At 33.6% G+C, this 11,733-nt stretch overlaps 2 protein-coding genes across 3 annotated transcripts in view; both read left to right on the top strand.

Annotated features, from left to right (window-relative positions):
- The window catches only part of LOC106666473 (scavenger receptor class B member 1-like), a 99,224-nt gene extending 95,584 nt beyond the window's left edge, over positions 1-3,640 (top strand). The window contains exons 9-12 of one of the 2 annotated variants that reach the window (XM_024229084.1): positions 1,427-1,707; positions 1,791-1,909; positions 2,863-2,988; positions 3,063-3,639. In XM_024229084.1, coding sequence (XP_024084852.1) covers positions 1,427-1,707; positions 1,791-1,909; positions 2,863-2,988; positions 3,063-3,362 — 826 coding nt within the window. In that variant the 3' untranslated portion in view covers positions 3,363-3,639. Of the gene's footprint in view, positions 1-1,426; positions 1,708-1,790; positions 1,910-2,862; positions 2,989-3,062 lie in introns of both variants that reach the window. The other variant, XM_014393694.2, reaches the window with a different exon arrangement.
- Positions 3,641-6,224: 2,584 nt separating this feature from the next.
- On the top strand, positions 6,225-11,598 carry LOC106666544 (fatty acyl-CoA reductase wat-like). Its single transcript, XM_014393820.2, has 9 exons — positions 6,225-6,431; positions 7,776-7,869; positions 8,009-8,257; positions 10,133-10,278; positions 10,337-10,446; positions 10,511-10,715; positions 10,788-11,036; positions 11,097-11,354; positions 11,423-11,598. The coding sequence occupies exons 1-9, from the start codon at positions 6,271-6,273 to the stop codon at positions 11,511-11,513; spliced, it is 1,563 nt and encodes a 520-aa protein (XP_014249306.1). The 5' UTR covers positions 6,225-6,270; the 3' UTR covers positions 11,514-11,598.
- The last annotated feature ends 135 nt before the right edge of the window (positions 11,599-11,733 follow it).

Consider the following 11,733-nt stretch of genomic DNA (forward strand, 5'->3'; position numbering starts at 1 on the left):
TACCTGCACACCCCAGATATTAGAATTCAAATGGTCAAGCCATGCAGATCTCTTTTCAATCATCTTAAGAGCTGTAATTTTTGTTAGACACGAATCTTGCAGTAAGAACACCTTGAAAAAATGTTCCATGTTCAGCATAGGGGATCAGTATTTGTTTCTACGGAAAGCATGTAATTTGGCGTTGATTCAGGAAGAGTGAAGATTTTTTTTAGTAAAATATCTAGACATTTTGTCAACCTCTCCATTCTGCCAATAACCCCAGAACTCGTACGCATAAGTTAGAATAGCTCGGCAAACTCCACTGAACACCCTCATCTTGGCACACCAGGGAAGCAAGGTCTGAAACGAGCCCCCATATTTAATTAAATACAGTTTTGGTTGATGATGCTTTTTCTTTTGAAGTGCTTCCCCATAGACAATTTTGATGATATTGTAACTCATAAATATTTATAGTTGTTCCAGACTCTATGCCTTTATAGAACCATTTTTCAGATGAAACCCAATGTCCTTCTTTTTTTAATATAACCACCTTTGATTCTAAAAGGTATAGGTCACAGAAAACCGCACAAATCTTAACATTGTGCTGTAACTGAACGGGTAGTATAATGGCTTACTATTTCCATAATTTTTGTCTACTGAGAAAGAGGTGGATTTTTGTTATTTTGGTTGAATTATTGAACACCTTGATGAATTTCTTTCTCCTTCTATTTTTTTTTTTTTAGAATTTATTTAGTTCTGCTTTATTATCCTTGGGGCAGCAATTTGCATTTCTGGTCCAATGGGTGTGACGGCTGTTCCTGTTTTTGTTCGTTTGTCAGCCTGTTTGTTGCCTTCAATCCCCTCATGCCCTCCCACCAACATCAGAGTGATTTTGTTTTATTCGAGGAGCTGGAGATAAGTTAGACATACCCAGACCAGTATTGAGTCATCTAAAGACTTTGACAGACTGAGAATATGTGTCTCCTTTTTTAAGCATTTATTTTGTTTAATTTGCATATGTCAGCTTGAAAAATTGATGGAGTGATCCTCGAGGTTTCTCTAGGTCAAAATTTACGCTTTTGACTCCTGCCAACACTCCATGTTCCATTTTTTGTTTATCATAATAAAGCTATATGAACCCCCTGCCGGTGTTTTGGGGAAAAAAAAGATGAAAAAAAACAGCCAATTTTTATGTCGGGGTTATCCAGCGGCTCTGCATTTGAACCTAGATCCTTTAACACCCCTAAATTAATAATTGTCATAAATTTTTTACAAAAGTTGGTTCAATGTAGTCCATGTTATATTTCTACAAGTGTTTTCAATGTTTTGTTTATATGCTTATTTTTCTTTGCTCTCCCTGAACTGTACAGTAAGGAAATTCCATTAGATCCAAAATTTGTGTTTTTTTTAAACCAGCGGTTATTATTATTATTATTTTTTTTTTCAGAACCCGGACTTGTGACAGAGTTACAGGATCAGTGGAAGGCATTCTTTTCCCGAGAAATTTACAACCGTCTCAGTCATTCACAGTGTACAGGAAGGCGTTCTGCAGGTCTCTTCCAATTGTTTTCGACAGACAGGAAAAAACCAAAGCTGGCTATCCGGCTTACGTCTATACTTTCCCAAAAGACATTCTCGACCCGGAGAACCCTAACAACAAGTGCTACTGTGATAGATTTGGTCGTTGTTTACCTCCTGGCCTTTCTGATCTCTCTCCTTGTTACTACAGTAATATATATATTTTTTTCTTAAACATATAAAGATTTTAAGTTTTTTTAAATTATTAATACGTATATATATATATATTTTAGATATTCCAGTTGCAATTTCTCTTCCACATTTCATCTATGCGAACAAGAGCCTGGGATCGAGAGTTGAAGGACTGAACCCAAATCCAGAAAAACATGGGACAGTATTTGCTGTGCAACCAGTAAGAATTAAAAAAAAAATTAATAATATAAAATAATCATTTTGCTCTAACACAACCCAGAGAGGTTATTGCAACCAAAACAATCGGTAACAACAAAAATATTTTCATTTATGTGATTTGGTTCAATTCACCTGTCTTTTATAATACTAGTAAAATTAATTAAAAATATAAATAATGGATTTGACATTGTTGAAACTTAAAGGTTAAAAGAAGTTGGTCTCCATGACCAATATTGGTCTATTGTGCAATCTCAATCATTGTCTAGAGTTCTGCATTAAGCTTTGTTAAAGCTCCTGTTTGTATTCTTTAGAACTAATTAATTAAGATTTAGACTAATATGAATTTTAGATCATTACAGTAGTTAGATTACAACTGGCTACTGACAGTTGGCCTCTTTAAGACCTTGTGCACCGCGACCTACATTGGTCTATTGTGCAATCTCCATCAATGTCTAGCGCTTCATTAAGTTTAAGGTTTTTTACCAGACCCTAAGTGCTTTTTCTATCTGAGGAGTAGGAATGCCGGTATAAGTTTTCACCCCAAACTGTTTCTTCTTTTTCCTGGCAATAACTGCATATATTTATGCTTGTGGAATCTACTATGTCCCAATAGCAGTCCTAGCATGTCCTAGGTTTAATAGTTCTGTAGTTGTTTTATGAGATGGTCCTTTAATGAATTATTTTGGCATGCTTCTGGCCTGAAATAAAAATCCCATTGGACTGAAGACTTATTCATAAGTCATAACCCATAGTCTGAAGGATCAAAGTTTTTGGTAAATTCAGGGCCTATAGGTGTCCTAACTGAATTTTCCTTAACCCTTCAAAAAAATTAATTAATTAAAAAAATATTAAAAAAATGAAATTTCTATAACTAGTTTTTTTTTATTGATGTTTAATTTAGGCAGTCTGCAGATCCCTTTAACAAGAGTTTTTACTAAATATTTTTGATTTTAGGAAATTGGTGTGCCTCTTTTTGTAAGAACAAGAGTCCAATTGAACATCGTCGTGAAAAAGACAAAATTCATTCCAAGGGTGAAAAATTTTGATAACATGGTCATTCCTATCTTCTGGCTTCAAGTGGTAAGTACCTACCATAGTGAGATGTGACTAAAATTATTAAACTTTGTTTTTAATATTTTTTTTTTAAAATACAGGAGCTTGTTAGTCTTCCAGATTCAGTCTTGAACCTTCTAAGCCTTCTACTAATCTACGGCCCGGTAATACAGACCTCTTCAATTGTGTTGCTTTTCATTTTAGGGTTAGGTTTAGTCTTTACGGCGAATATCAGGTATGCTTGGAGAAGTGGCCTCTTCGCTCAGAGACGGCAGCAAGCCGCTCTTATAAGCTACAGGCAAAAGAATAAAGCAAATGTTAGAATTGTCTGGAAAAGCAGTACATACGCTCAAATACTGCCAAAACCAGTGCCTACACATATCGTTGAAAGTGGAAGATAGTGCTGACGTTTATGTGATAACTGTATTTTTATATCATATAAGTATTGATTTAGTCAAGTTATGGCTCAATTATTATACGTATCAATAGGGCGATCTTGCCTTAATAGGTTAAACTCTCTTTTAAACAATTGAATGTATGTCATTAACATCAAGACATTATTTTATTTGAGTATTTTATAGTCATTAACGGAAAGCACAGTCAAGATGTTTATTGGAAAAAAAGGCAATATTCAGAATTGCTTATATTATATTAATTAAAAATATATAAAAATAATAGTTAATCGATTAAATATTCTGTTATTTTTTGCTTGCCTACATTGGATATTTTTTATGAATGTTATACATTATATTAAAAGGAAAAGACATGTAATTTAGGTGGTGTTTTTTGCAGAAGCGCAATATCAGATTTGCTTTAATTTGAAAAAGAAAGAAAATGTGTTCTACCATTCAGCTCAATTAATGTATTTTTCAGGGAATTGAAATTTAAAACTATTCAGCGATAAATATTTTGTTCCTAGAATATTGTGTGAATAATAAAATGTAGATGGAATTATGTTTTAAATTGTGCCAAAACGTAGCCAGTTACGTAAAAATATATTAACAAATAAGGAAAAAAAGGTTATATTATATAAAAATTTAGGATATTGTATTTTATTATTATTTCGTTTCGACTAAGTGCAATATTTTTATTGTGATAGATGATTTTAAACCGGAGCTTGGCAAAAAATTTAAAAATAAATCAAGTGAATATAAAAACATCAAATTTAAATTTAATTAATTTTTTTATTTAATACTGGTGAATATCTGTGATAATGTAATTTGTAAATAAAGTTATTTTAGTGTGTTTTTACAATGTTTTTCTTTTAAGAAAGTTACTTAATTATTCTTTTAAAAAATAAATTATCAAATACCTTTTAAAAATTAAGCAAATAAAAAAACAAACAAAAACTGTAAATAAAATTGATTTTATGTACATTTTATAAATAAATTATGTTAATAAAATAATATTTCTGTATTGTTAAATCCTTATTTAGACATTGATTTAGAAAGAGTATATTTTTAAAAATGTATTTCATTTTATTTATTTTTTATGAGGGTATTTCAACTATGAGGTATTATGAACCCTAGGACTGGCTGATTTTGTCAGGTTCAAATGCAGGGCCGCTGGATTTGAACAAGCGACCTTTACTTAACAGTGATAAATGCTCTTTTAACACCTTAACTGTTGCGGGCATCAAATAAATTAATCATACTTTATTTAGGGTCATTTGGGATTGCATTAAGGTCCTATCAGGCACTGGCATCAGGGCATACATGGAAGAAGAACAATGATAAGGTCAAGAAATTATTCGAGGAAACTTATATCGGCCCTGAACCTTCTAAATGCAAACACATAAGATAATAGGTTAAGAATAAAATCTAGGTTCAAAAAATATTCTTCCTGAGGAGTTCATTATCTGAAGAGGGCCTCCAGCAATCCACTGTCTTCAAGATCTATGACTCAACCAGACAATATTAATCCATCACATGAAGATTGCACAGAAAAAAAATGTAAATCAAGATGCCACTCCTTAAATTACAGCATTTATTCAATATATTTCTGGACAGAGGCATGTGAAAAAAAGTTCATTAAGAGACAATTGATAAAAAATAATAAAAGTTGGTAATAACCTAGAATCGCTCCTGTGGATCTACAGTCCCGCTAATATAGTACAATCGTTAATAAAATATATTTTTATATGAAGCCGCAATTGCTTTCAATTAAAATAAATGATGAGTCGAAATGAGAAGTTTGTGGCACAGTAGGTCAAGTGGTAAAGCAGTAGCGTATTTAGCCAAAAGTCGTGGGTTCGAATCCCACCTGTTACACAAATTTTTCATTTTGAATTGAGTACATTCTAATTTATTGCTAAATTTCAGATGTGAATGCTATTGACGAACTACATCTGAGGACAATCCATTGTTCATGGCTTCATAACTAGCAACTTCATTCTAGGCTAATCATAATCTCACCACCCTACGTCATGTACTCAACCTCATCAGCTAGGTCTGGCCATCCAAGGTCCAAACCTGAGTCATATAAGACGGGCTTGTAGCCAGAGACTGAGAGTCAGAATTTGAGCCACTGAAAGAAAGATAGAGAGTCAGATAAAGTGCAAATTCAGAGGTTAGGTCTTCCAGGAGTTCATTATCCTAAGAGGGCTCCAGCAATTCAAGCCTTCAAGACCAATGACTCAGCCAGACAATATTAAAAAACTGATTGTATGCAAAGGTGCCACTCCTTAAACTGAAGCATTTATTCAATTAAGATATTTGACCTGTGTGCTCTACCTGTTGAGCAGAAACGTCCCGAGCATGAGAGAATAAGAGATGTATGCCGCACTATAGATGGGAAAAAATGATCAATTACTCAAAGTCTACTACTTGAGCTAGAACACAGTTCTCCAAAAACATAATATTACTCAATGTTGAAATTTTTAACACTTTCCTTTCAAAAGCCAACATTGAATTTTTGTTTTAATAATGTAGTGTTAGAAACAGTTTTGCATGCTTATAAGTATTTTTTCTTAATTTTTGAAAAATCCAAGATTTGTTTTCTGACTCTTGCTATTGTACCATGACTATTTCATTTCTGTTTCCTTTCAAACAAATAAAAGTGTGAATGATGTAAGAAATGACATGCAAAAAGATAGGTTCATTATGTTGAGAAGTCTATAAGGAATAAAGTAAATCAATGACCTTATACTTGACCTCATACATTGACAGTAATAATAAACCAAAGACTATGTTACGAAAATATCATTTGAATAAAATTTGCATTGTTAAACACGATTATATGGAAATTTTAACTCGAAAAAAAAGTTTGAGTTTGGGATTGTCATTTGCAGTGGTGAGACATTTGGCAGCTATGGATTACTACGAGGCTAGGGACACTTTTGAAGAACTGGAGAACAGGAAACTATATTTTCCCAGAGAAAGTGAAATACAAAAATTTTATTCTGGTAAAATTGTCTTCATCACCGGTGGAACTGGATTTATTGGGAGTGTTCTCGTAGAAAAACTTCTCAGGTAATATTAAAATGTGAAGATTTTTTTTCTTCAAATCTGTGAGTTTGTGTCTTGGTAAAACAGTGGTTGTTGTCTATTTATCCGAAGACACATAGGTCTGGAGGGTAACAAAAGGGCAGACTAGGCGGCTTAGGCCGGAACCACCACTATGATCCATATGCCCTCTGATGCTAAAAATGCAATAAAAAAGTGTGTGGTGATTAGTGACCGTTAGTTGATGATTATTCGGAAATCGTGAGATGCAGTCTGGTGTAGGTTTCAGAAAAACATTTTCTTTATCATGCCGTTTCCAATTTTTATGCAGAAAACAAACACTTTGAATGAGTAGAAATACTTTGAATGAATAGAAAAAATATTTTTTGCATTTCACTTTTTTCTACATCCTACATGTATTTGTTACATTTAAACAATGTTTGTAAATCTCAGGCACTGAAGATGATCTCAATAAAGATTGAAACGTTGGCACGATAAAGAAAATGTTTTTCTGAAACCTACATCACACCAGACCGCATCTCACGATTTCTGAATAATGCAATAAAAAAAATGATTAAAAGAAAGTGGCTGCATTGACAGAGTATTCAACAGCACTGTCAATAGGAGTGCCCTCGGGGACCTGAAAAAGAAGTGTCATCCTTACATGATTAAGAATAGGCCATGCACGGTTGACTTATGAACACTTTAGTATTCTGTAATGAAATAAGCTTTTCATTTTGAATAATTTTATCCGTGCTCATATAGATTGTATTATTCAAGTCTGTTTTGAAGTCTATTATGCTTTGTCTGTTTCTTAAAAACCATTCACAAGTACTAATTTTAAAAATTTTATTAAAAATTGTCAGAAAGTTCGAGGTCCAGTTTGTCTGTATGATCATTTGTCCTTCCAGCCAGTATTGACCATTTTTTCCATACATAAGTTTCTCACTGAAGATGGCAGAAAGATGAAATGCATTTGAGTAACATAAAAACCATGCAAATGTAGGTAGGGACCGAACTAGTGATCCAATGCAGGTTCAACATAAGTACGTTCATCTCACATAGAAGTCAATTAAGTTATTATAATTCCTGTTTTAATTATTTTATTAAATCTCCCCAATATTTCCCTTTCTTTTTTTCTTATGGTAAATACTACTCGTAAAAATAAAAACTTATAATCTTGAAAAATTTTGTGTCATTGACATGGGGTCACAAAACAGGTAAGGCTCTTGTATGAACGGCTTAGTTTCAGTTTGTACAGGTATTAACAAAAATAAAAAAAACAAGTTCGTGAAATTTTAGTAATAATGCTTTATAAATTTAGTTCATATTTTACAACTGTGTCAACAAATAAAAATAATTATTTTATAGATGCTGCCCGAATATTGGCAAAATTTATTTGTTGCTTCGCGAAAAGCGAAATAAAAGTGCTGAGGAGCGGATAGAAAAGATTTTTGATAATGAGGTAGATATTTAACGACAGAATTTGTTAAAAGTTACTGTATTGCTTTTATTCATTCATACTCATATTTAACAAATTAATATCAAAATATGGATTAATTTAAGTTAAAACTGTTTACTAATTTTTTTGTTTGTTTGAATAGATATTTTCAAAAGTGAAAAAAATGGGGGTTGATTACAAATCGAAGGTCTGTCTCATCACGGGAAACTGCGAGTTGTCAAACTGCGGAATGTCGGAGGAAGACGTAAATATTTTGAGAGATGAAGTTCACATGATATTCCACATAGCGGCGTGCCTTAGCATGGACAGCCATCTCAAAAAGGCTTATACGATGAATGTGAGAGCGACTCAGGATCTTTTGGAAATTGCAAAAACAATGTCAAAACTCGAGGTAATTTAATTCAATTAATATTTTCAAGTGTTAAAAGTTCATAAATTCAAGTTTCTTTTATAAGCTTGTGATGAGTAGGTGTATGTCTCAACGTAAACTTTGTTACGTACTAACAATGGTGAAATGTCAAAAGCATTGGATAGACTAGACAAGTGAGGGTAGATAGGATCATCTAGTTCAACCAATTTCAGGTTCATCACCCTGCAACTATAGAGATATGTCAGCATATTAAAAATTCGTAAAGAACTTCAAGTTTGGTGATTCAGATCCATTATCGATGCAAATTCTTAAGTTCATAGGATTATAGTTTAGCTACTGACACTATTTTAAACAACCAGCCCTTATAATGCTTCAAAATTGTCAGAAAGTTCATGTGTCCAGTTTGTCTGTATGATCTTGAGCATAGTCATACACATAAATTTGGCTCTTATTTCTCAATTACATCTTTCAGTTGTAAATAACGTAATGCCTCTAAAGCATAACTAGCAATATATTCAGCATTTTGAATTGACTAATATATCATAGATTTCATTGTGACATAGATCACTTTGTCTGATCACATCTGGGAAATCTCTAAATAGCTAGCGGTCTTATAAAAGCACGAGTGCTTAATAAAATAAATACTTAAGCTTAATGGTGGTGCCTTTGACTTACAATCAGTTGAATTGCTTCAGCATACAACTTTAGGGTAGAAATATTGTCAGGCTGCATTGTAGGTATAGAAGGCGGTGGATCACTGGAGGCCCTCTTCTGTGGACGAACTCCTCAGGAAGACTTAACCAATGAGGTCAGACTCTGGACACTGGTGGTGCCATGGTATCTGATTCTCAATCTATCTGACACTGACAGCAAGGAGCAACCTCGGATTACGTTCCTAGCACAGTCCTTGCTAATGCAGCTGTATGTATGACCTAGGGTGGCAAGACTTCACCTCATGAGCCTTGGCTGTTTATTGTTGTTAGCTTTGTTGGCTAAGCCTTGAGTGTGGTACGACAATTTGGTCATTGCCAATCATCCTAGACTGTCTTTCCTTGGTCTGCCAGAAGGATAGGCAGACCAGGGCGATTGGTTTATACATCAGGCAGTTCACCCACCCTGTTATGTGGCTATGTTGCTATACCCTTATGCCAGATATGCAGGAGATCATTGCTTCCCAACCAATGTGGTTAGGCTTTGACCCTAGGTCATTTCAGCCCCAAGCCCATGCAAACTATAATCTAACCTAATACTAATTAAATTAGATAAGTCAGTCGCACAAGTAAATACATTCATAAATATAAATAATACATTCATGCAGTCATTCTGATTAGTCAGTGGAGTACTGGATATTCCTCCATCGACCTACACACACTATTACTAATATAACCTAAGTCAGGGTCATTCTGGTACTTTTATAAATATTCCATCATCAACTGCTGGAGGGGCGATGGTGACGCTATATTTTACAATCACCTCTCACCACTCGCACTAATAAATACCTGCACTCAAACAAAACACATAGAATATAACAATGAAAAAGCCCATTATCTAAAAAATGGAACAGGGAACCTAGAAACTGACTGCTGTGCTTGAGGACCATTATTAAACCCGGTGGCATGCCTACAGGCTCTGTATGGAGCCAAGGCATGACACGCTTCTATTATATGGGACCCATCAAGCAACCTTTCTCTGCATAAGGGTCACCTTCACGAGTTTTGGCCCAAAAATAGTTGCTCATGTGTTAACCGCACTTTGCATTATTGAAAGTAAATCTTATGCTAAATACATATAGGAAGCCTACAACATATTTTGTTTGATAAATTAACTTTAACCTTATTTTTACTGTTAAATGGCTCTGTAATATTTTTTATACAATATTTTTAATTTTCTTTTAAGGTATTCATATATGTTTCAACAGCATATTCACAAGCACCAAACAAACACATTGAAGAAAGATTCTACGACTCTACTTATAATGAGGATCACTTGAAACATATTGTAAATAGCTTCAATGATGAAGAAATTGCAGCCATCAGTCCTAAGTATTATTTATAAACAATAAGAAAGGCTTTTTGAAGTGTATAACAATATGCACTTTAGGTTGGTCGGACCATGGGAAAATACATATGGCTTTACAAAGGCAATAGCAGAAGGTGTCATTAAAAAGTACTGTGATAAGCTACCCGTGGTTGTTGCCAGGCCTTCAATAGGTAAATTGATTTTTAAATTCAAAAAAGACCAATTCATCATTTGAATTGTTATTATTGAGTGCAGTTATTGGATGTGACAGAGAACCGTTACAAGGCTGGATCAACAACGTGTATGGCGTAACTGGTGTAACAACTGCTGCATGTTCTGGCTTTATAAATGTATGGTGTAGTGATGCTGACAAAGTTGCTGATATAATTCCCGCTGATTATGCCACAAACCCACTAATAGTTATCGCCTGGGATTATGTTTGTAACCGGCCATCAAATATGTAAGTGGCATCGTTTAGTTTTTATTGATATATTCGTATAATTTGATATAACGCACAAGTGAAACATTGCAGTGGGATGTTTGAACAAAGGATTTACAATATTGTTTGTGATCCAAGGCGAAAAACCACATGGGGAGAGTATATGGGTCTGGCTGAAGAAAATGGAGTGAGGGACAAGATAGCACAAAATGTTGTAGTCGGAGAGTATTATTTCGGCTTGCAAAAGAACATTCTCTTGTTTTATCTTACAGTCATCTTCTTCCACATACCTCGAGGATTAGTGTTCGACACAATTTTGAAGTTGTCTGGGAAAAAACCTAGGTTAGGTTAACAAAATAGTTTTTTTATATGTTAGAATATAACAAGTATTTATTTTTTTAGATTGATTAATGGTTACATAAAAGTACAACAGTTCAATTTAAAAATAATACCATATGGACTTTCTGAATGGACTTATGAAAGGCGTAATTTTACTAGAATGCTTAATTCAATGAGTGAACAAGACAGAGACATTTTTTATATTGACATGAGTAAATTATGTTGGAAGGAATATCACACTAAAACCGTCCGTGCCATCAGGCTATACCTTTTAAAAGATCCATACACCACTTTGGACGCCGCAAGGAAAAAATATGAAAAGTGAGATTACTGAAAAATTATTTTTTATTTGACTTGATTTTTTTAACTCAACCTTTATATTGTTACAGATTCATGTATGCCAGGAGATTCATTTTTTGTTTGTTAGGTGGAATCGGATTTAATTTCATTTTGCCTTTGCTAAAAACTCCTATATTTTAATTTTGTAGAATTTGGCACTACTGGTCTCCTAGTTTACACAACTTTTAATTTTATTCTGACAATAAAATGAACAATTGAATTATAATTTATTTACCCCTGAAAAAATGACAAATTTCTCTTCTGAATTTCAACAAAGATGACTGAAATTGAATGTATTTAATAGAATGCTGACTAAACCAACAGTCATGAACCAGACCAGGATGACCCCAGATCCAGGTTC

Source organism: Cimex lectularius, unplaced genomic scaffold (genome assembly GCF_000648675.2).
Source record: "Cimex lectularius strain Harlan isolate CLEC.00 unplaced genomic scaffold, Clec_2.1 scaffold289, whole genome shotgun sequence".
Classification (NCBI taxonomy): Eukaryota; Metazoa; Arthropoda; class Insecta; order Hemiptera; family Cimicidae; genus Cimex; species Cimex lectularius.